Source organism: Rhinopithecus bieti, unplaced genomic scaffold (assembly GCF_001698545.2).
Source record: "Rhinopithecus bieti isolate Rb0 unplaced genomic scaffold, ASM169854v2 scaffold_5889, whole genome shotgun sequence".
NCBI lineage: Eukaryota > Metazoa > Chordata > Mammalia > Primates > Cercopithecidae > Rhinopithecus > Rhinopithecus bieti.
The window spans coordinates 2,498,228-2,523,333 of record NW_016805277.1 but is presented as its reverse complement, the minus strand read 5'-3'; the positions used below and the strand labels follow the sequence as shown (position 1 = coordinate 2,523,333).

Below are 25,106 nucleotides of genomic sequence, written 5' to 3'. Positions count from 1 at the left end.
GTTCATAAAGTGGCTTTCTTCCTTGGAAAAAGGTGAATGGGTGCCTCTCCAGCATCAGCTTGCAAAAACGAATCACTTCTTTCTGCAGAGAGGTGCTTGATGGTGGATTATAGAAAGGTATAAATAGTGCTACAAGACATTTGGGGTCTTGATGGCTTAGAGACAGGCTTGGTGGTCTGGCAGTGGTGAGTTTACAGAAGATGTTGGGGGCTCTCTAACGTGAATAGGGATGGGGACTGACCATGCGGGCCGAGGTCTGCAGTTGAGACCATGGCTCTTATTATTGGGTGGTTGTTTTAGGTAGTGGCAAACCATGGCAATCAGGAAGCCTTGTCTCTTTGTGGGCTCCTCACACAGATGCTCTGGGGGTTCCTAAAGTATTATGGGCTGTGGTTAGATGGGAATGTGGAAGAATGGTGCACTGAAACAATACTTGGCTTTACATTTAGTCTGACTTTGCCAATTCCTAGCTGTGTGACATTGGTCAGTGTCTTAAATTCTCTGACCCTTATCTATAACATAGGGGTTAAGACCATCTGGACTAGTTTTTGTGTCTAGCAAGCAGAGGGTGCTCAATTTACCGCTACTGTTTCATTCTTTCCTCTGCTGCCCTTACCTTGAGGATGGGACTTCCTGACCTTTCTGGGCCCCTGAGGGCATTAGGAGCTGGGTGCCTTCACTATAACAGAGTCACTGACCCCAGGCAATGAGGACTAGGCACTGGGTCTGTTTTACTGGACCTTCTCTGTTCCTTCGTGATGGGGTCCAAATTCAGCATAGGAGGAGTAGGGGAGATAGAGAAATGAGTAGGTCCCATGCTGGGCAAAGCTGCCCCTTGCAGGGCTGAGCTGCAGCAGGGAGTGCCTTAGAGGCATCATGGGCCAGTCTCACCTGATGTGGTTGATGATGAGGTTCGTTGGGGGAATGAAGAAGTCATCCACTCCTGCGAAGGGTGTGCGGATGAGGTGTTGGTCCTGGCCGGCGCTGGCTTCTGTGATCACCTACAACACAGAGTGGGAATCCTAGTGAGGGCCCATGCAGGTGGGGGCTGAACCTGGAGACACCTGTATGGTCAGGTGGAGACACCCTGGCAGAGGGGTGCTTGGGAGATGACTAACCTCAGTATCAGGGAAGAGGCATAAGCAAAGTGAGAGCAGTTCAGGAACATCCTAGAAAGGGACCTGTTCTTCCTGAAAGAGGAAGTGGTGGGACAGGACTGACTGCCCGGATTGCCCTTGCTCCATGGTTACACCTGCCTTGCTGCACTTTGTCAGCCGCCGTGATGGCAGAGCGAGAACCTGAGGGGTGGGGGTGGGGTTTCCAAGGGAAGTCCCCAGAATGGAAACATCACTGTGGTTGCTCAGAGATCACCTCCTCTCGCAATGGGGAATCCTACCTTCTCAACATGTAAGCCACGCTAGGGAAAGAGGGAGAGGGCTTTCAATCATGAAAATGTCACGTGGTGGAACTGCCTACTGGGAATTCCTTTTTCTCTGGTGCCAGATGCCTGGGCCAGTTTGTTGGTAGTCTCTGTCGGATGCTGCTCACAGGCGTTCTCTGAGGTACGACTCCAGGATTGATGAAAGACAGTAGACATCCTACGGGATGCCACTCTGAGATGCTGGGCTATTTAGATGTCTTGCAGTTAGAATGCTGGGAAGAGGTCCTGGTCTTACAGAGGAGGCTTGCTGTAGAAAGTAAACAATTAGGCCCTGTGCCTTGTACAAATTGGTAATGACAGAGCACAGCCACCTCTGTTTCCCTGGAGGTAACCCTTTCTCCCCTGTGGACTTGGCAGGAGGAGAGGAGAGCTTTATCCCTGGTGTGTGTCCCAGCTGCACCCACGTGTCAGGGAGGGCACAATGGCAGCTCGGAGCAGAAGCCAGGTGGTGTGTGAAGTCACATAGGATGAGTGAGTGGTCCGGAGTCCCTGCCATGAAACCCCTGTGGTCAGGCTGGGCAGCCCCTCTGTCAGCTAGTGAGGCCCAAGCCAGCCAGCCTGTGTCTTCCTGCCTTCTGCATATGCTCATCAGCCTTCAAGTTCTAGGCCACTGCCCAGAAAGCAGTAGACCAGTGGCCCAATGAGGGGCTTGGCCAACTTACAGGCCCCGAGGAGAAGCCCAGATCGTCTGTGTAGGAGAAGAGGCAGATGCTGAGCCCATGAACGGGAAGGTGAGACACTTTTTCTTTTTTTGAGACAGAGTCTCGCTCTGTCCCCCAGGCTGGAGTGCAGTGGTGAGATCTCGGCTCACTGCAAGCTCCGCCTCCTGGGTTCATGCCATTCTCCTGCCTCAGCCTCCTGAGTAGCTGGGACTACAGGCGCCCGCCACCTCGCCCGGCTAGTTTTTTGTATTTTTAGTGGAGATGGGGTTTCACCGTGGTCTCGATCTCCTGACCTTGTGATCCGCCCACCTTGGCCTCCCAAAGTGCTGGGATTACAGGCGTGAGCCACCGCGCCTGGTCAGTGAGACACTTTTACTGATCATCTGATCATGATATTGTTGCCATATGTGTAGAAAGAAGGGTCTGGATTTCTGCAGCCTGAGGCTTGGCCTGCAGGGTGAGAGCTGTCTGTGGTGGGAGCTCCTGACTCCCATGGCTGAGAACTCTGGATGCTTCTACTTTTTAGGAATGGAACTGCCTTCTGGCTTTTACTTTTATGACAAAACAAACAGCACCTGGCCTGCCTCCTCAGGCAGGCTGGAGGCTTGTGTCTTTTTTGGTCTTGCTTTCCTCTGTAGTCGGCAGGCAGAGTGCTGTCTGGAGTGACGTGAGCCATGATTTTCAGGCTTGAGGCAGTCCTCACATTGCATTAGGTGATTTCTCTGTGATTTTTTAAAAGAGGCCAAATGATTACTTCTATGGCAAGTACTTAAGAAAAAAACTCATAGAAGTGGGCGTTAAGAAAATATTAGCATTAGGAAACTCGATCTTAGAGAGTCTGAAAAGAAAATGCCACGGAATTCCAAGGAGCCATGCAATCATTGCTTGATATCAGGCCTGTCATTTTAGCTCGCAGTAGAGATGGAAAATTACAGGCTGTCATCGGTCAGCGTCATTCATGCTTCACTGCTCTGACACCCTATATTCAGAGGTTACTTCATCAAAACGCAGTGCCACGGGCCGTTGAACTGATGTGGGCATGTCAGCCTTGTTTCTCTGAGTCACGAGTTCCTCCTCAGCTTTTTCTTGAGTCCTAACACACAGCTGGGCCCACAGTGCCCTAAAGATAACTGTCAAGCCCCTCACATTTGCTGCTGTATGGGCATGATTCAGGAGATGTATGCGTGTGCCTGAATCTCAGGATATGCCCATCAGTTGGCAGAGTGGGGACAGGAAGGCTGGGCATCTCCCTCAGAGGGGTGTACGAAGCCAGCTGGGAAGTGGCATGTGGAGGCGCAGGAGACCTTGGTATCCAGAGGACAGGCTGAGAGGCAGCTAAAAGCTGGCCTTAGAAAGTGGGTGGGCCAGAGAGTGCTGGGCAGCATCGGAAAAGATGCCAAATGTTCCAAACCTGGGTGCTGAGGAGGGCTTTGGTGGAGGGAGCCTCATTTGTACAAACACGTTCATGTAGTCTTCCCAAAGTGTGTTCAACAATTCCTTCAGTGTTGGATATTTAGAAACAAAGTTAGGTTATTATTTTTAATCGCTTGCAAATACAAATAATGCAGTAACAAACATTGTATTTGCGGGAGATTAAAATGTCATAGCTCAATTTTGTCCACTTCCATGATTATGGCCTTTGGAAAAATTCTGAGAAGTTGCTGGATCAAAAATTACTTTCACTGGCCAGCTATGGTAGCTCACACCTATAATCCCAGCACTTTGGGAGACTGAGGTGGGCAGATCACTTGAGGTCAGGAGTTTGAGACCAGCCTGGCCAACATGGTGAAACCCCATCTCTACAGAAAATATAAAAATTAGCTGGGTGTGATGGTGTGTACCTGTAATCCTAGCTACTGGGGAGGCTGAGGCACAAGAATCATTTGAACAGAAGAAGAGGAGGTTGCAGTGAGCCGAGATTGTGCCACTGCACTCCAGCCTGGGTGCAGAGTGGGATTCTGTCTCAAATAAATAAATAAATAAATACATGAAAATAAAAAAATTACTCTTTCAGGCTTTTGGTTCACACTTCCCAATTGCTCACCACAAAGGCTATGCCAGTTGAATTTCCAGGAGCAGTTTTTGTAAGCACTGGTTTCTTTAACCTTAGACCACAGTGGGAAGGTAGGTTTAATCAAATGATTTCATACTTTTTTTTATGATAATACATATCCTAGACCTTCCGTGTTTTGTCATTTAGGCAAAGGTAAACTATCGGTTATTGGTTTTGGAGAAGTAGTCTTTATTATATTTAAAGAATTTCCTTCTATTCCTATTTTTAGGCTTTTTATTAAGAATGCCTGCTATATTTAATTAAATGTCTTTTCAATATTATTGAAAACATCCTACATTTTTCTCTTTCAATTTGTTGGTGTTATGAATAATATTGGCTGATTTTCTGACAGTGAACCATCATTGCATCCTGGGAATGTGTTCCCCACTTGAGCATTTACACATTCCTGGGTTCTATGTCTTTTTCTTTGTGTGTGTGTGTGTGTGTGTGTGTGTGTGTGCGTAGTAGTTTGTTTATACACATGCATCTCTCCTGTTAAACTCCCTTTTTAAAATAAATTATCGGCCGGGCACAGTGGCTCAAGCCTGTAATCCCAGCACTTTGGGAGGCCGAGGTGGGCGGATCACGAGGTCAGGAGATCGAGACATCGAGACCATCCTGGCTAACACGGTGAAACCCTGTCTCTACTAAAAAATACAAAAAACTAGCCGGGCGAGGTGGCGGGCACCTGTAGTCCCAGCTACTCAGGAGGCTGAGGCAGGAGAATGTCGTGAACCCGGGAGGCGGAGCTTGCAGTGAGCTGAGATCCGGCCACTGCACTCCAGCCTGGGTGACAGAGCGAGACTCTGTCTCAAAAAAAAAAAAATAAAAATAAAAATAGAAGAGTAAATTATCCTTGCATAATATTCCTGGATTTGTATGTTAGACAAGGACATGGGTCCAAGTCATCTCTTGGATTCCAGTCATTCCTATAACCAAAACCAATTCTTCACAATTTATTCATTTAAAAAAATCACAAGCCATGGGGTTTCAATGCACTTTAATTTGAATTCAATTAAAAAGAACTTAACAAGTCAACTTTTCCCAAAGAAAACTTTATATTCTATTTTCTTTAGGAGCTCAGTGAATATAAACATTAAGTTTCAATATCAAATCTTTAGAAACACCGTAAAACTATTTAAACAGTGGTAGTTTGCATCTCTTTGTTTGTAATCACTGAGCCCGTGAAATTCAAAGCCAGACAAATCCTTGTACTACTAAGGATGATAAGCCTGAACTTCTTAAAAAATATCCTCAAAGCTTTGGAATCTAGTAAGCATTAGGAAATGAGTGGGATTCAGAACAACCCGAGCAAAACTAGCGCAACCCCACAAAACGTGTTCAATTTGAGTTTTCATCCTGGACTCTATTTCTAACGGGATGTTAGAATTAAAAACAGAATTCTGCCTCTGTATTTATAAGGGAGATTAGTCTACAGTTTTATTTTTTATACTATTTTAAATCAGGTTTTATAATCACAATTACACTGGCTATTTAAAACAAACTAAGGAACTATACAATTTCACCGTATGGTCTTGGGATAGTTTAAGTAAAATTATCTATACTTTGAGGACTTGACAAAACTCAGCTGCACATTTTTCTATGGTAGATTTTTCTTTAAAAAATCCATAATTGCTCTAGTTCAAGTTTCTCTTTTCATAAGTCAGTTATTATTATTATTTTTAAACATTTTGCAAGCATTCACTCATTTCCTCTAGGTTCTAAAATTTGTTGCCTCAGAGTTGCAATGTACTGTTATTTTTTGAGATAAAATCTCATTCTGTCACCCAGGTTGGAGTACAGTGACGCAATCTCGGCTCACTGCAACCTCCGCCTCCTGGGTTCAAGCGATTCTCCTGCCTCAGCCTCCTGAGTAGCTGGGATTACAGGCACGCACCACCACACCCAGCTAATTTTGTATTTTTAGTAGAGACAGGGTTTCACCATGTTGGCCAGGGTGGTCTGGAACTCCTGACCTCAGGTGATTCACCCACTTCGGCCTCCCAAAGTGCTGGGATTACAGGAGTGAACCACTGCGCCTGGCTTATTTTTCAAGTCTTTTCATCCTCCTGTATCTGCTATAAAATTCCCTTTCTCATTCCTCATTTTGTCTATTTTTGTTTGCTTTTTTCTTTATTGGAGTTGTGAAGGATTCATCTTTTTTGTTTTGCTTTCTATTACTTTTAGTCTCTATTCTTTCTTGCCACTTTTGTTCTCTTTCAATTTCGTAAATACCTCCTTTTCAGGCTTTTAAGCCCCAGTAATTCCTTGGTACAGCTTTCTCTATATCCTGTAAATTTTGATACAAAATAGTGTGTTTTTCATTGCTTTTGAGACCATTGGTAGTTTTCCTTTTAATTTCCTCTTCGATCCAATAGATATATCCAGGAATGTTTTCTTAATTATCAGAAAATATAGTTTACAACATCTACTTTTATAAAAATTTAAAGTTTCTTTAGTGATATTGTAGACATTAAAAAATTCTATTTGACTGATGAAAGGCTTTCTATATTTTTATTAAAGCAAACTTCTTGTTTATATTCAATTTTCCTCTCATCTTGTCTCTTTTGTATGTACTATTTAAGTATATTTTAAATCAAGCTCTTCTGTGTCAATCATTCTTGTTTTATGTATTTGTTATGTTGTTTGATATAGCTGTTCAGCACCTACTGTCTCTCAACATGCTTAGTGCTCTTAACCCTAAATTCCACATTGCCTGATGCTACCATGCATGCATGCTGTTTTGTTCACTTGTCATCACTATTCTCACCCCTTTAAGGGCAACCTTTTATTATCACTTTATGTGTGTTTCTTGGAAAAAATTTATTGCTAGTTTTTAAAACCAATCGGCTCATCTCTGCTTTTAATTGGAGAATTCAGTCATATTTGGTATAATGAGATACTCACTTCTCAACTACCAATTTCAAACAACATTCTTTGTATCCTCTCTTATCCCAATAAAGTAAGGTTTAAAGTAAGGTTTTGAGTATTTTTACTCCCCCTTTCTGCATACTCCCTACTTTTGTTTATTTTTTGAACTAGGGTCTCACTTTGTCACCCAGGCTGGAGTGCAGTGGCATGATCTTGGCTCACTGCAGCCTCCACCTTCTGGGCTCAAGCGATTCTCCTGCCTCAGCCTATCAAGTAGCTAGGACTACAGGTGTGTCATCACGCCTGGCTAATTTTTGTATTTATTTTTGTAGATACACGGTTTTGCTAGGTTGCTCCTGCTGGTCTCCAACTCCTGACCTCAAGTAATCCTCCTGCCTAAGCCTCCCAAAGTGCTAGGATTACAGGTATGAGCCACTGTAACTGGCTCCTACTCTTTTTACTGAAATAATTTATCTTTAGTTACAGCTTGGTATCAGAATTTCTTTCATTGTCTCTCTCCTAATTCAAATATCCTCACCTAGCACTTATTGCACAGTTCCAGATAGCCTCTCCTCATCCATTTTACTTTTAATTTTAGATCTTCCTCTCCTGGTTCATTACTTGCCACTATCTCTGTCCACCTTGATGTCTCTAATCTGGCTCATCTGATGTTTGTCTAGTATCTTTCCTTACGTGTGGCCCATGAGTGATGGGCTCCCTGAGTTCCTGCATATCCGTATATCTTTCTTTTGTGCTGACAGGTAAATGACGCCTTGCTTGGGAATAGAACCCTTGGAGCGTGTAGATGGGATTCCATGGTCTTCCAGCTCCTGTTGCAGGTGAGAAGTCCACTGTCAATTTGATTCGTTTTCCTTAAAACTTGGAGTTCTGGAACTTTATCACTAGTGAAGAGATGTGTCATTTCTCATCAGTTTAGCCTGGGACTTGTAGATCGCTTTTAATCTACAGGATTAAGTTTCTTCGACTTGAATATTTTATTGCAAACGTATTTAATGTTTAACTCCATTCTAATAGTTATCTTTTCTTTCTAAACTTCTGTTCTTCCCACTTCACGGCTCAACCTCTTTATGGGTTTGCTCTGTGAGTTGAGAGAGCTTTTCTTGTTCTTTATCTTTCAGGCTACTATTTTGGGTCTCAATAGAAACCATGCATTTTTTTGCGAGTCTTGCTCTGCTGCCCAGGCTGGAGTGCAGTAGTGCTATCTCGGCTCACTGCCACCTCCGCCTCCTGGGTTCATGCGATTCTCCTGTCTCAGCCTCCCAAGTAGCTGGGACTACAGGTGCGCACCATCACGCCCAGCTAGTTGCTGTATTTTTAGTAGAGGCGGGGTTTCACTATGTTGGCGAGGCTGGTCTCAAACTCCTGACCTCAGGTGATCTGCCCGCCTTGGCCTCCCAAAGTGCTGGGATTACAGGTGGGAGTCATCTTGCCTGTTCACATTTTCTAACTCATCTATTGCAGTTTTAAACTGGGAAATCGGTTCTGTTCTTTTTCTGGTGGCCCTCCCCTTGAATTTTCTGAAGTGCTTTCTTATTTTTTTGTTGGTATTTCTGGCAGCTGTATCTCTTTGGGCTGGTACTCTGTTCTGAGTGACCTTTATTCTGGTGTCCAGGCTCTCTTATAGTTTATTACTACTTTTTGTCAGCTCACTGGGCCCAAGAATGGTTGGTGGCTTCCCCGTGTGACAGTGGCCTCAGCGTATAGAAACTGAAGTTGTGAGTGGTGCAGAGGTGCAGGTAGGTGGTCAGTCCCTAGAAGGAAGCATCTCCAGACCCTGGTCTTTCTGCCCTCTTGCCAGTCTTGGTTCCAGAGGGTTCTACAGGGGAGTTAGCTCCATTTGCAGCCCTTCTCACCTAGGGTTCTGAGAGAGAGAGAGAGACAGACCCTAATCTCCAGAAGCATCCATTATTTGTAATGAATTAACTTTTCTCCTGTGCACCCAGAATGGTTCTATGCACCATCTTTGGGAGAATTGAGAAAATAGGCATTCAAATCACTTTTTATAGGGCGCAGTCCTCTTATGGATCCCTGATGGGCAAGGCTGGGCAGGGCATACTCAAATTACTCAAGTCAGAGTTGCTATTGACCTTTCTTGGCTGATGGGGGAAGGGATCCCATGGATCTCTGGAGCCCAAGCTCTACCCAAGGGAGTGCTAGATGTTTGGGCTCCAGAGCCACACTGTCCAGGGTGGACCATAGGCAAATTATGGAACTTTTCTGTACCCTAGCACACTGTAAGCACTTGGTAAGTGGGCTTTTGTTTATGGATATAATTGCTGCTGCTTCTCCTTCTTCATTGGCCAACATGTGCTGCTTGCTTTGACACTATTCTCCAGCCTCCCTTCTAGACCACAGAGCCTCATTCTGTTGGGACCCAGGAGCTATTGGCTCAAGAGAGGCAGGATTATGGGGCTGGATGGAGATTGGGTGCCACGTTCTGATTGTTGTGATGTCAGAATCCTATTCATCATCATTATTGCTGTCTTCAACTGTCTGTGAGGGGCATTGGCCTGAGGCTGTTTCCTACTCTCTCCTTGAGCCTTTATGGATATATTTTGGACAAATGTAATTAGCCACCTGGGGAAGCAGGAGATACTTATTTTATAGGGAGAGAGTGCTTCTCTCAGTGGAGTGTGGGTATCAGCCTCCATGTGCTCAACATACCTGGAGACTTGGCTGAGACTTGTGCGCGTCCCCCCAGCTCAGGACCCACACTTGGTCATGTGACTTGTCATAGGACAGCTTAGCCGGCAGAGGGTCCACACCTATGGACTTGAAAAAAAAATAGCGACAAGTTGGTCATCATTGTTGTGAAAGCTGACATGATGATCATTTCTGGGCATTGTATGCATGGGCATCACTCCTGGGTGAGGGGAAAGCCAGTCTAGGAGGCTTGCCAATGGTGCCATTTGGGAACGCAGGGCAGAAGCTTCCCCTCTGGCTTTTTTCTTGGAGATACACACACACACACTTCTTTTTCCTTTTTTTTGAGATGGAGTTTTGTTCTTGTTGCCCAGGCTTGGGTGCAATGGTGCGATCTTGGCTCACTGCAACCTCCGCATCCCAGGCTCAAGTTATTCTCCTGCCTCAGCCTCCCAAGTAGCTGGGATTATAGGCATGCACCACCATATCCTGCTAATTTTGTATTCTTAGTAGAGATAGGATTTCTCCATGTTGGTCAGGCTGGTCTTGAACTCCCGATCTCAGGTGACCCAACCCCCTTGGCCTCCCAAAGTGCTGGGATTACAGGTGTGAGCCACTGCACCCAGCCCAGAAGCATAAAATTAGTTGTCAATAATGTTCCTTATTTTCCTGCATGTTTTACTGAAAGGGACCTAGACCAACATGGCAAAAATCTGAACACAGAGGCTAAGTTTTTCACTCACGAACCAGCTCCAGGGTTCCTTCACTCTTCCTGAAAGTCTTGGACCCTCAGCATCCTTCCCTAGACTACTGTGTGGCCTAGATTCTGGTGAGTTGGCCCTTCCTCCTAGGTCATCTGAGGTGGACTTTGGGATCATCCATTATCACCCCTCTCTATCTTTGTTCTATTCTGGGCAGTTTCTATCTTGCACAGCCTTTGACTGGTGCCTCTGGGACTCAGACTATAGCATCAGCAGATGTGCTCTTTTTTCTTTTTTTTTTTTTGAGACGGAGTCTGGCTGTGTCGCCCAGGCTGGAGTGCAGTGGCGCGATCTCGGCTCACTGCAAGCTCTGCCTCCCGGGTTCATGCCATTCTCCCGCCTCAGCCTCCGAGTAGCTGGGACTACAGGCGCCCGCCACCACGCCCAGCTAATTTTTTGTATTTTAGTAGAGACGGGGTTTCACCATGTTAGCCAAGATGGTCTCGATCTCCTGACCTCGTGATCCGCCCGCCTCGGCCTCCCAAAGTGCTGGGATTACAGGCTTGAGCCACCGCGCCTGGCCAGATGTGCTCTTTTTTAACTGCAGTACTGCTATCCCCTGATGACACAGTTTCTCCTGTGGCTCTGTCAAATGAAAGCTGTTTTCTACTTCTTATAATATAGATTATAAGCTCAAAAACTCTGTTCTATAATGTTCATATCACCAGACTTTGGCCCCCCGCTCCTCTTCTTGTCACTGGTCAACATTCTGGTCACTCCCTTTGCTCACTGTCTTCCTCTCTACCATTTACTTGGTCACTAATTTTGGTGCTTTCAATCCATGTGGAAGATTCATCCAAAGCCCTCCTTTCTTAGTTCCTTCTTGGTTTCAACGATCTTTTCCTCCTCCCCACCTCAGCCACCATAACTTATACTTTGTTTTATTTCACCCACTCATATTCTAGTATTCTAGTCTTTCCAATGTGGGGGAGAAAAACCGCATCATCTGTGCCTCCATTGGCCAAAACTTTTGTAAAGAAGTAAGCATTTCTCCTTAACTCACTTTCACCAAGTTTCTGAATTCATGCCAAATTCAGAGATCATTTTGTAATCCTATTTGACATTTCAGTAAGATTCTACATGATTAAACTCTTACATACCCTTCCTTACATCACGTGGCCTCCCACCTTCCTGGCTTCTCCTCTTTATTCTGACTTCATCTTTGACTGTCTTCTCTCTACCTCCTTTTACTGGAATGCAATGGCTTCTAATAACTCCCTATACTCTGATGACTCTAGAATTCATTCATCTGTTGATGATCTCAACCTAATGTATACAGAATTGAACTCTTGATTTTTCCCACCCTGCTGAAATATTTCTCCACTCATCACCATCTTTGAAGTCTCCCTTTACTATCTTGCTTTAATTAAAAACCCTTGTCTCCTGAGCCTTAAGTAGAAGCTGTTTTTATTTTCTAGACTTTACATACCCCAAGTCCTTTGTAGCCTCCAGCTACCTATATTTGTTCCTGTCAGCTTCTCTTCATTCACCAAAGGCTTTGGCACCTGACACTGTCTTCCTCTACCCAAAGCTTCCTAACCCATCAGTAACGATACCATCTCGACAACACATTCTCTTCCAGCTATCCTGTTAGTTTTCCCTCTTTATAAGAAAACTTCCCTCAAGTTTGGACTTTAGCTATTCTCTCTCCTTTCTGCTTAACCTTCTCCCATTGGATTTCATTCTCTCATTCTGAGGTGGTATGGAGCAGGAGTCTGGAGAACTTAAACCAAAAATCTTTTAAATTCAGGACAGAATTTTTTACAGTCTCAATGCGCTGAGCAGCAAGGCTATGGCAGGCAAGAGATCTGATCCTGGTGAACAAGCCCTAGGATTAGGGGCAAATCAGAGGCAGGCTGAGCCCTAGCCCTACAGAATCTGCAACTCAGTCTGTATTCTCTCTGCCTAGCAGGGGAAAGTGTAATTTTCTATATAGAGTGTTTGCCATTAAAAGCTGTATTAGAAACAGAAGATGGTTTGATAGAACATACCCAAATTGAAGCAGAAAGAGACATGTGCGACGCAATGGAAAGTCCTAACTTTTCTTTTTTTTTTTTTGAGACGGAGTCTCACTCTGTTGCCCAGGCTGGAGTGCAGTGGCACAATCTTGGCTCACTGCAAGCTCTGCCTCCCAGGTTCACACCATTCTCCTGCCTCAGCCTCCTGAGTAGCTAGGACTACAGGCGCCTGCCACCATGCCCGGCTAATTTTTTAATAGAGATGGGGTTTCACCGTGTTAGCCAGGATGGTCTCAATTTCCTGACCTCATGATCCGCCTGCCTCGGCCTCCCAAAGTGTTGGGATTACAGGCATGAGCCACGGCACCCCGCCTAACTTTTCTTTTAAACAGAGTTCCCAAAGAAATGAGAGAGAACGCGGCAGCAGAATATTTGAAAAAATAATGGCTGACATTTTCTCAATCTTTTGAAAGATATCAATATATATATTCAAGAAATACATTCTTTGTAAATCCCAAATCATAATAAACACAAAGAATACCATATGTACACACATGATAAACTGCCAAAGACCACAGAGAAAATCTGGAAAGTAGAGAAAATGATACAGCACTTTAAAATAGCAAAAATAAGACAGACAGTTGACCTATCAACAAAAATAACTGAAGATAATTAAATGATACCTTAAAATGCTGAAAGAAAAGAATTGCCAACATAGAATTCTGTACTCAGTGAAAATTCTATACTCAGTGAAGAATAGAACAGTAAATGATATTTGTTCTTTTTTTTTTTTTTTTTTTTGGACTGTTCACCCAGGCTGTTGCAGTATCGGCTCACTGCAATCTCTGCCTCCCAGGTCAAGGATTCTCCTGCCTCACCCCCCTAGGTAGCTGGATACAGGCCTGCACACCATGCCCTGCCCAGCTAATTTTGTATTTTAGTAGAGATGGGCTTCACCATGTTGGCGAGGCTGCTCTCAAACTCCTGACCTCAGGTGATCCACCTGCCCCGGCCTCCCAAAGTGCTGGGATTACAGGCATGAGCCACCGCACCTGGCCTAAGAAATAGAAAGTAAAGATATTTGAAAAGAAAAACTGTGAGAATCTGTTTCCAACAGATCTTCAAGCAAAGTTGGTGTTAGACCTATTCAGGAATTAATGGCAAATGTGTGGGTGAATATAAATTAATATCCTGTGGGGTTAAGTGACATATACAGTTAAAATTCATTACCACTACAGTGCAAAAGTAAGGGGGAGGAGGGTGGAAGGAGTTGAAGTGTTTCATGGTTCTAGCATTATTGGGGATATTAAGTAACAATTTGTATGAGACTGTATTGATGCAATGATGCATGTTATAATCATAACGATGTTAACAAGAGTGCATCATCAACAACAGAATAATAAAAATGTTTGACAAATCCACAAGAAAGCGAAAAGGAGAAAAAAGCAACATAAACAGGTAGGTCAAATAACAAAAGTAACATAGTAGATAAAAATCAACTATATAATTAATTACATTAAACATAAATAGATCAAATACTCCAAGTAAAAGACTAAGATGATTAAATTAGATAAAAACTCAACTACACATGGCTTTATAAAAGAGGACCTTAAGTATAATGACATAGAAAGGTTGAAAGTTAAAAAGATGGAAAAATTATACCATTAGAACACTAATTAAAATAAATCTGATTTAGCTACAGTAGTGTTAGACAATAGATTTTCAGGCAAGCAGCATTACCAGAGATAAAGAGGGATATTTTGTAAAAATAAAAGGAAAATGATATAATTTCAAAGCAAAAATGGATAGAACTTTGAGAAATAAAGTACAATCATAGTGGAAGATGTTAATACACCTCTCTGCAGCTGATAGACTAAGCAGACAAGAAAATCCCCAAGGATGGAAGATCTGAATAAGACAATGAACCGGGTAGATAGAATTGACACATATATAGAATACCATATCTAACATCAGAATGCACATTCTTTTAAAGTGCACATGGAACATTTACCAAAATTGATCATAAGCTCAGTCATAAAACAAGCTTCAATAAATCTCAAATGATTGAAATTATTCAGAGTATGTTCTCCGGCCAGGGGAATCAATAACAGAGACAGCTGGAACATGTCCCATTATATTTGCCAAGAGAAACACGACCCTGGCTATTTCCAACTTTCTTCATATAACAAGCCTTTACTGGGGAAACTGAGCATTGTTGAAAAGATACAACTCTGCTCACTGGTCTCACTTTAAATTTATACCCACAATTCTTAAGTGGGCCCTCATTGTTGCCCAGCAGTCCTATCATATTTGCCTGGTCAATTCAGTCTCATGTTCAACTTTTATCTCTCTCTTCAAACCTCCAGGCTTGACTGAGAAAAAGCAACTCAAAAAAAAGTTCATCTAACTACCACCCATTGCATCACCTATTTGTACTTGTGCCTGAATGTAAGATATTCCATTTCCTCCTGTTATAATGAAAGAATGTGATTTTATCTGGGGCTAGATCTCCACTTGTGTGCTTTGGATTTCACTGACTCCTGCCTACAGTCAATGTAGGATGAGGATGCAGGAAAGAAAGAGAAGAACTGTGGGAGTAGTTATTGTCAGTAGCATACAATGTTGTAATGTCACCTACTTTAAAAAAGTTATTTTGGCATTCCCTTCCAGGCATTGCCTCATTTCCTTACATTTACTTACCTTTACAGCAAAACCCTTCTATATGATTGCCTGTATTCACCATCTCCATTTCCTCACCTACAATTCTAACTTGAATCCACTCCAGCAGGCTTGCATTCCACCATTATTCGATCTGTTCCTGCCAAGGTGATCCACAACTCTATGGTACCATATCCAGTGGTCAGTCCTCAGTCTTCATAACATGCACATGCTCATTATAACTCTCCCTTGAAACACACTCTTCTTTTAGCTTCAAGAATATCTCTTTCTCCTAATTTTCTTCCTATCTTTCAGGTTACTCCTCCTTGGTCTCCTTTGTTGGTTTCTTCTCTCCTTACTAATCTTTAAATCTTGGAGTACCTCAGGCCTCCAACCTTGAGTTCTTCTCTGTCTATACCACCTCTTGATGATTTCATCCGGTTTTCTGGATTAATACAGTTCATATGGTGACGATACCCAAATCGATATCTCTAGCTTAGGCCTCTCCTTTGACTCTAGACCTGTTTATCTAACTGCAACTTGACTTCTCTACTTACACATCTAACAGTATTTTAAACTTAAATCACCCCCTAATCTGCTCCTTGCCTTGCCCAAAGTCTCTTCTATTGTAGTGTATTAGTTTCATATTGCTGCAGTAACCAATTACTAGAGATTTGATGGCTCAAAACAACACATTTATTCTCTTACAGTTCTGGAGACCAGAAAGCCAAAATCAATGGAAACCAGTGATCCTTCTAGAGGCTCTAGGGGAGATTATGGTTCCATGCCTTTTTCCAGTCTCCAGAGCTGCATTTCTTGTATCCCTTGGCTTCTGGCCCCTTCATCCCATCTTCAAAGCCAGCAATTCAGCATCTTGTTTCAGTTTTCACATTACCTTTTCCATCTATGCAGTCAAATTTTTCTTTGCCTCCCTCTTATAAGGACATTTGTGATTGCATTTAGGGCCCATCCAGGTAATCCAGGATAATCTCATTTAAAAATCCTTAAACACATCTGCAAAGTCCCTTTTGCTATATAAGGTGACATCAATAGGTTCTGCAGATTTGGATGTGGACATCTTGGGGGCTATTATTTAGCCTACCACACATTGTAAATGGCATCACCCTTCTACAGTTGCCTTAAGTTAAAAGACAACTTAAATCCTTTTTCTCTCAAGCCTTATATTCAATCTGTCAGAAAGAATCTATCAGAAAGTCTTTCAGGCTTCATGGTTAAAATACGTCAAGAAACTAATCATTTCTCACCACCCCTACTGCTGTTGTCATCTCTTGCCTGGATTACATCAGACCAGATCCCTGCTCCATCTTCCTGTTCTTTTGAGACAGAGTCTCGCTCTGTTGCCCTGGCTGCAGTGCAGTGGCATGATCTCAGCTCACTGCAGCCTCCACCTCCCAGGTTCAAGTGATTCTCCTGCCTCAGCCTCCCGAGTTGCTGGGATCACAGGCACCCGCAACCATACCTGGCTATTTTTTTTTTGTAGTTTTAGTAGAGATGGGGTTTCCCCACCTTGGCCAGGCTGGTCTCGAACTCCTGACCTTAGGTGATCCTCCCACCTCAGCCTCCCAAAGTGCTGGGATTATCGGTGTGAGCCACCACACCCGGTCCCTGTTTGTTAACACATCCACCAGGTTGATTCTTTACAGATCTAAGTCAGATTGCATCAATCCCCGATGAAAGCCCTTCTGCAACTTTCTCACTGAAATGTCCTCACTTTGGGCTTTGTTCTAGCTCCCGACTGGCCTCTGAGGACCTGTGTGAGTGGGCCCTTGCTTGGCCTGACTTCATCCTCCCACTCTACCCCTCACCACTCTGCCTGCTATCATAGTCTCTGTCCTACCTGGCATCTCATTCACCTTGAGGGAGAAGGCCAATTGAAAATAGTCTTCCAGTTCCTCTTTTGTTTGAACCTGGATTTTCATAGTCCTTATTACTTACAGTTCTCTAAAATTCTCATTTATGGTCTGTTCCCCAACTAGAATATGAGTTCTAGGGACATTATTGCTCATTCATAGCTGTTTCCCTACATAGTAGACAATCAATACTTAATGAATAATTACACATGAATCTTTCCCCCCTTTAGTCTGACCACTTGGCATAGGAGCTGGGGAGTATGCAGAAAGCAAAGAAGAATGTGGCAGGCTGTGCCCCAGAATTTGAAGTTTTCCTCACTCCATTAAAGAGGTGTACCTGTAGGACCTTCTGGGCTCGGATGTCAACCACAAGGACTCTGCTCAGTGCTGGCTGGGCCACATAGATGTATCGGTTCCGGACGTTGACTGCAGATGCCCACTGGCAGGGCTGGGTTGCATTTTTTTCTCTTTGAGGACAGATTTCTTCCTGCAAAAGAGATAGGCTGTCATATATCTTCTTAATTGCCCTTTCCCTCCAACATGTCTAGGTACCCTCTCCCCTGATTCTCCTCTGTGCCTTTCTTCCCCTCTCTCAGAATCCTTTGGATCCATAGAACAGAGCACCCAAGCCCTCCCACATCACCGACTTCTCACTTAACATTCCTTTAATCTTTTGGGGCTAAAAGTCCCTTTGCACCCGCTCAGTTAGCAGCTTCCAGGTCCATGTTCTTCTACTCTGTATGCTACCTTCTCCCTCTCCTCATCCTCATTTTAAAAACTTCTGTTCATGGCCAAACTTCTGAAAGAGTTGCCTATACTCTTTCTCCACTTCCCACCTCTCACATGCCCCTTAACACTCTGGCTCTAGTCCTCAGAGTTGACATTTTCTCCCAGAGGTCAACATGGACTCCTTACTTATTACGTTAAACCCATGTTGACTCGTCCTCTGTTCCCTCCCCTCCATCCTCCCTTGGTGGCTGATCCTCTGTTGCTGGACTCTGCTCAGTGTGCTGATCTCTATATGCTAGCATGTCCAGGGTTCTTTCTTGTTTCTTTCTTCTCTAAAATCCACCCCCTTGTTACTCTCATTGAAACCTATGGCTTTAAACACAGTCTATGTGCTCACAATTCATACCCAATTCATAACTTTAGCTCAGGCCTCTTCCCCGAACTCCAGACTTGAATAACCAACTGCCTAGCTCCACTTGGTTGTTCAAAATCAACTCTTAATTTTACTTCCTAATCTTGCTCATTCTACTGAAAACCTGGCAATTGTGCTATTTTACTTCCATAGGCCAAAACCTTACAATCTAGTGAAAGGCCATCCTTGATGCCTCTAACCTCAGGCCCCATCCAATGTCTCACAAGTCATTTCAGCTTTACCTTCACAATATATCCAGAAATAGGCTTTGACCATTTCTGCTTCATCACCCTGGCTCAAGCTACGCTACCTGCCACTCAGGTGACTGCTATAGCATCTGGATATGCTCCTGGGTTCCACCATAGCCTCCCAACCTGTTCTTGACACAGCAGCCACAGGGATCGTTATAAAATTCAAGTCAGATCATGTGACTCGTCTTTCTCAATTCCCCTCACTCCCAATAACATTCTTTCTTGCTCAGAATAAAATCCCAAGTCTTTCCTACAAGGCCCTCTACATGGTCTCCTGCTTTTCTCTTTCCCACCCCACTCCACGCCATGGGCATGTTCAGCATTCCTCAATCATGCTGCTCTCCTGCACCAGGGCTTTTGCCTTGGCTGTTCCTTTTGCTTGAAATGTTCTTCCCCAGATATCTACAGGGTTTATTCTCTCATTTCCTTCAGGTCTCTGCTTAGTGTCACCTTATTGGCAGGTCTTCTCTGACCTCGTCTATCTCAGCTCTCCTTCCACCCTTACTCTCTTACCGGCTATATTTTTCATTTACCACTTGACTTTCTGCATTCATTTGTCTACCTGCGCACAGCCTTTCCTCCTTCACTAGACTGTAAGTTCCTTGAGGGCAGGTCTTTGGTTCACTGCTGTATAATTAGCACCTAGTACAGTGCCTGGCACAGAGTCAGTGCTTAAAATGTATTTGTTGACAGAATAAATGAGTGAAAAAGGGGACCTTCTTTTCACTTGTCTTACATGATATACAGTCTCATGGTTTTCCTCATGACTGTGGCCCAACTCTGTCTCAATCTTCTTTGTGTTTCTTGTTAGTCTGCCTGTCCCTGAACTGTTGGTGACCCCAGGGTTCTGTTCTAAATGTCCATCTCAAATCACTTGCACCCGTCCTTGTCTGTCCCATTTGGCCAACACTCACATGCTAATGGCACCCAGATCTGTCTTTATCTCAGAACCTTTTTCTCCAGCTCCTGCTTAGTTCTCTCATGCCACCCCCATTTCTCTCCTAGGTGACTGCAATAGCATTGAAACCAGTCTCTCTCCTTTTACTCTTGTTCTCATATTTAATCCTTACATAACCCCAATTTGCCTATGAGACAACTGCGGCTTAGAAAGGCTAGGTAACTTTTCTAAAGCTACTTAGTCTACAGAGGTGGGATTATGAACCCAAGTCTACCTGACTCTGAAGCCCATGTTCTTATCTGTGACATCACACTGCTTCTTTCTGGAAAATGTAGACATCTAAGCCAGCAGAGAGGCCTGAGGTGGGATGCGCCAATCTCCTACTCACCAGCCCTTCAGGAAGAGGCTTGTCCCATTGTAACTCTTGTTAGGTGTTTGAGCAGTTTCTAGATGCAAAAATCGTTCTTTGGGATCGTTCCCCAGCTCACCACAGTCTTATGTTGCCTGAAACACCTTCAGGACCTCTGTGTCTTGTGTCTAGCTTCTTATCCAGGAAAACTGAATCCCGGTTAGGATTTGAGAGAGTCCCTCCAAGTTACAGGTTAGGTTATTACAAATATATGAGAAATGTGTGCCAATGTGATGGAGTGCAATTATTTAAACCTAATTGCTAGAACTCTTTCTAACTGGTTTCATAGCTGTTGTTAATATATGGAAGGAACATTGATGGGAAATAACACTTCTAAAAAATAATTAACTCAAATTAAACAGTCTGGAAAACAGCTTTTCCCAAAGCCACAAATGTGAGAAATGGAACAGCCTGAGATATACCAATAGCCAGCACAGCAATGCTTTAGGAACTTGCCTGGGCCAAGCCCACTTCCTCCATGGGCTCCAAGCCCATAACTATTCACTGAGTGAATTGTGCGCAGTTATTGTGTACAACTGAGGACACACTGTATCCTCAAGGGGAAGGCATATGGGGGCTTGACATGACCCTTTGGGCTTCAACACTATAGTCCTATCCTCAAGGAGCTCAGGGTATCCCACAAGGCCAAGTGGGAAACAAGCCAGAGGAACAGAGGCCTGGTGTGGGGGCTATAGCCCTGGGGCAGGCCTCCTAAGGCTATCCCGGAAGGGCTTTCCTGGATCTGCTATCAGCAATCATCTCTCCTGCCTCTGCCCACTGAATGTTCCATGGTTATTTTCTACCTGGCCTTAGTTTCCTGAAGGCCACTGAGAAAACACCTGTTTGGCAGCTGTCTGTTCACATTGCTGTCTCCATCATTTGACTATGAATTTCTGGAGGCCAGGGACCCATTTGTACCGCCTGGGCCTCACCTGAGGCTCAGTGCAGAGAAGTGGCTTCTGGATGAAGGAATGAGAGTTGTAAATTCTCAGCCTCCTCTATTCCTCTCTTAGCTTGGGAAAAAATTTGAAACCACACCACATATAGCAAATGGAATTTTAGAAATCAAATGGCATGCCTGGTTAAAGATGGACTTTTAGGATTTTGCCTGTGTATGATGTAGAAGCCGCCTCAGGCACAGATACTTACATAGCTCATGAAAATCTTTTCTGTGGGTTTGAGGTGCCTCTGGATCTCACAGTCCACAGGATGGATGACGATGATGCCGTCGTCGGAGAAGACATAGAACATGTTTCCCACGCTGAGGCCTGGGAGGAGCAAATGGAATGGGCATGCCCCTCCAAGCAGTCGGCCCCTGGGCAGGGTCACACGCAGCACTGAACACACAAGAAACCGGCCACATGGATGCATCTGGTGCAGGCATGAGATGCAATTCCTGGTCAGGGTGGGGTAGAATGAGCAGCCAGCTTGTAGCTGGATGGGTGCAGAGAGGGCCCCCAGGACTATGAATCAGTAAAGCATGTCACAGGCTACGTACAGCTGCCCTAAGTCATCTAGGGTTGGCCACAGGTTTTCAGATAAAAGCCTTGGCTTTGACATACATTTGACCTTTCCTGTTCTGAAAGGGAAAGCCTCCCTTGAGGGTTTATTATATACTAGTCACATCAGGATGGATCAGTGGATGCCAAAGCAGCAAAGCCTTTCATCTGATTTTTTAAACCCATGTATGTACAGTGTCACTTCCTGCAATGTGGAGTCCTAAGAATGCTGCCCTTTGCCCAAACTTTGTCCTGGCTGTGCTGGCCAACCCCCCTTTCCCGACAGCTTACTCTGATTTCTGCCCCCGTCCCCGCCACCCTTGTTTCTCTGTGGCAGCCTGTGCCAGGCAGCAGAGCCTACACTCCAGTCATGCCCCCCTGCCTGCCCTGACCCCGGCCCAGGGCTGTGGCTGTCTGGGGAGAGGGTCTAAGCAAACTGGTCGAGAAGCGGCCTTGGGGACCAGTTAGCTCAGCCTCCTTATTTTAAAGACAAACTGAGGTCCAAGGAGGGAAAGGGGCTTGTCTGAGGCCACCTGTCTCTGTGCCAGAGCTGGGGCTAGATCCTGGGCCCTGCCTTCTGGCCTCTGTCCCTCACTCTGTCTCTATAAAGGGGAAACAAAGTACAAAGAGATGTAAGCTCTAGAGTGTTCCTTCCCTCTTTCCTTCTCCCTGTTTTTCTGTCTCCTCATTTCTCTCTCCTCTTTCCCTTTCTTTCTTCATTTCTTTTAAATCTAGAACATTAAGATCTCTACAAATTCTAGGGTAAATATGTAGAAAATCTCTTTTCTAGTTTTTTTTTTTTTTTTTTTTTTTAGCATGCTGAGAAAACTGGTATGCTGGTTTAATGGACTATCTGAGCAAGTTTTTAGTGAGTCAGAAAACAATAACACAGGAATCACTGTTTTACTTTTTTCCAACAACTCTGCAGGCAGTTTTCTGGGCCTTGGGTCCTTGGCAACCCAGAGGTATTAATGTGGGTGGTCCTTGCTGTTGAACAAGGGGCTGACTCTATGATAAACCGCGGCCGCCTCCAGCGTCTGTGCTGAGTCAGGCTCTGGGCAGGAGGGCTCCTGCCAGCAGAAGCAGCTGGTAGCAGGCCTCTCAGAAGCTGCGAACACTAGGGAGTACGCAGCGTAGCTCTCCATAAGCAATCCCTGGGGAATCCGGGGCACTGGGCAGCCTATTTCTCGAAAGCCAGATGAAGCTCACCTCCGGCCAAGAGTCTGGTCTTAGCTCCACAGCATCTTGGTGTTTGGAGCCAGCACTCCAGCACACACCTGCTCTGACCCCATCTCTCTCACCCACAACAGGAACTTCTCTTCTGTACTCTTTCATCTGGCAAACTACTTCCACTCAAACCTAGGGGCCAGAGGGGGTCAAAGTCCCCACTAGGCCACAGACTCCAGGAACAGCCACCCAAGGCTGCTTGGAAAATTGGTAGCTGGAAGAACCAACATAAGACTGAAAGCATAATAGAGCCCACATGGGGTTTGTGGCTATAGCTACATGCCAGGCTGAGTGCAGTGCCTCGGCCTTGCTCACAGTCGGTCCTGGAATATGAGGCTCAACAAACAGTCATTCAACAAATAATTGACTTCACAGGATACCCAGCTGCCTGATCCAGCTCCCTGGAAGCTGCCTGAGTGTAGCTTCTGTTAACAGGGCCTGAAGGAGCTGTTTTTGCTTTTGTCTGTTCTCATCTCATTTCTCCTGTTGAGACTTAAGTGTCCCCTGAGGCCTGCTGGCCTCTTCATTTTGGCTCCCTATCCCTATTTCCAGACCTTGACTTTCAGGAGTGAAGGGTACAAGCATCTAGCTACCCAGGCAGGATGGAATTTGTTCACTGCTCAATTGTTCAATATACCTACCAACCCTATGCCCCAAGGCGGCTGTGGGTCTTTAGTGGGCACTTGGGTCTTTACAGCTGATTTCACATCCCACAGGGCCTCTTGCATTCTTGGCAGGTCTCTACTTCTGAAACTTAAGACCCTTTGTAGTAACCTCCCCTTAGCAAAACACCACCTCTTAAACACTTGAGTGAATGTGCATCTCAACCTAGGTGCTGCTCGTTCAGCAGCCGTGAGAGCCTAAGGGACCGCCGTGATCAGCGACTGTTGCTATTGACAGCATTTCCTCATTTTCTGGGCTCTGCCTTTGTTTTGTTCCCAGACTTATCATGTCAGCTTTAGTGCCTGACGTTCAGGAAATTGTTCTGAGTATGTGTCTGCATTCATATGCCAGACTGCAGGTAACACCGTGTGAAGTTCTTGAGGAAAAAAATGAGATGGGAAATGTCTTGGTTTTCAAACAGGGAGATTTTGTGCTTAAAACATCAATCACATGGTACCTCCTGCTGCTGCCCACTGAGCTGGAGAATGAGTTGCCACAAGGGGATCTGGACTCTTATCTGGTTGTGGGGACAGGGACCCGGGCACGTATCTGTACCCCACAGTGACGCAGGCTCTGCCACCAGCTCCCACACGTGCCCACTATATTTTGAGTCATATGAAATTGTCAGTATTAGACCACTTTGATGCACAAAAATGGCAATTTCATATGGCTCAACTTACTAAAGATTTGCTTGATAAATATGTATCTGAAAATCTATACATTTAAAAATACACATTGGCAGAAATTATGGCAGCTTTTGTCCTCTGCATTTCCTTAATCAAAGCATATTTAAGGTACAGGGACTATCTAGTAGAGATCGACAACTTGTTTTGTCGTTTTTAAACCACACAAGATAAGCAAAGCACTAAATCCAACACCAGTCAGCTACTGGAAAAAAATTTAAGGCCCACATCCGACCAGGAACCCCTGCCAACTGTTCTGCTTCAGTGGAGGTTACAAGCCACTTTCAATGAAAGCTTTGCATTTAAAAATTTCTCATTAAAGACATGAGTACATTTTAAATTTGATTAAATGCATATGCCACTTGAATTTGACACTGACTTCCTGCTCCCATACTTGTAGGGCTGCTTTGCGTGTGGGAAAGCTGATGGCAGTTCACGGAAAGATGGCCCATCACAGAACTGCACACACGTGATCACAAGCATGACGCAAAATAACGAAGCTTGGTACCTTCCTCTCGCCACAGGATGTTTGCAACTGGAGCAGCAGAGAATGAGGAAAGCAGGAATGTGATGGAGGGAAGGAAAAAGAAGAAAGCAGTATCAAACCTTTACTGTAGTGATTCCATTTATGAAGATCCTGGTACCTTGTCCATCACTTACAGAATGCGCACCACTCATTGCTCTAGGAACAGTATCTTGGGGGAAGCTCTGGACATGAACAAATGCTTTCAGGTCTCCAGACACTTTTGATTCCTAAGTAAACCTTTGAAATCATGCCCCAGGACCACAGAAGCTAATGGAATTTCTCACATTCTATGGATGATCAAGAGTAAGCAACATTTCTCCCAGATTTCCTGGACTACCACCAGGAGAAGTGACTTTCAACTAGGATTCTCCTAGGATGACCATGTGAAATACTTCTGATTATCTACTTTGATGAAAGTGGCTTAGCCTGGAGCCTTTGACCACGACCAACACCCACGTCTATGAAATCACACCTGCAGGCCTACCTGGGGAGCAGTGGTTATGAGGAGAGCACACTTAGCACACCGATGGGCCGGATCCCTAGTGTAAAGGCTACCACACTCCCAAAGGTGTGCATGTGTGCACAGGCCAGGGTCTGAGCCACTGTGGGACATCAGTACCTGGTGGGCGGATAGTATAACTGATTTTGTGGATGAAGGGCAGAGGTTCAGGGCATACAGCAAGTAAAAAGCAGAGCTGGGACTCCACTATTTGGGTTTCCTTGTGTTCCTGGGCTCTGTCTGCTGTCCAGGGAGTCTCCCTGTCTGTTTTCAGAGTTGTCTAGGTTGCCAGGAAAGGCCTGCTCACCTCTGGGTGCCCTCTGATTCCAGCTTTATGCACAGAGGGATATGAAGTCCCTGTCTTCACGGAC

The 25,106-nt window shown here is 44.7% G+C and overlaps 1 protein-coding gene and 1 long non-coding RNA gene across 3 annotated transcripts in view; one reads left to right on the top strand and one right to left on the bottom strand.

Annotated features, from left to right (window-relative positions):
• FSTL4 (follistatin like 4) overlaps positions 1–25,106 on the bottom strand; it is a 417,177-nt gene that overhangs the window by 6,573 nt on the left and 385,498 nt on the right. For both annotated transcript variants that reach the window (XM_017871986.1, XM_017871987.1), the window contains exons 11-15: positions 24,219–24,245; positions 20,788–20,906; positions 17,277–17,426; positions 9,713–9,820; positions 892–1,001 (exon numbers count right to left, since the gene is read on the bottom strand). In XM_017871986.1, the coding sequence (XP_017727475.1) occupies positions 892–1,001; positions 9,713–9,820; positions 17,277–17,426; positions 20,788–20,906; positions 24,219–24,245 (514 nt within the window). The remainder of the gene's footprint in view (positions 1–891; positions 1,002–9,712; positions 9,821–17,276; positions 17,427–20,787; positions 20,907–24,218; positions 24,246–25,106) is intronic.
• On the top strand, positions 1,477–25,098 carry LOC108529568 (uncharacterized). Its single transcript, XR_001885574.1, has 4 exons — positions 1,477–2,172; positions 7,789–7,866; positions 8,694–8,784; positions 24,111–25,098. It is a non-coding gene; the product is annotated as an uncharacterized LOC108529568 (long non-coding RNA).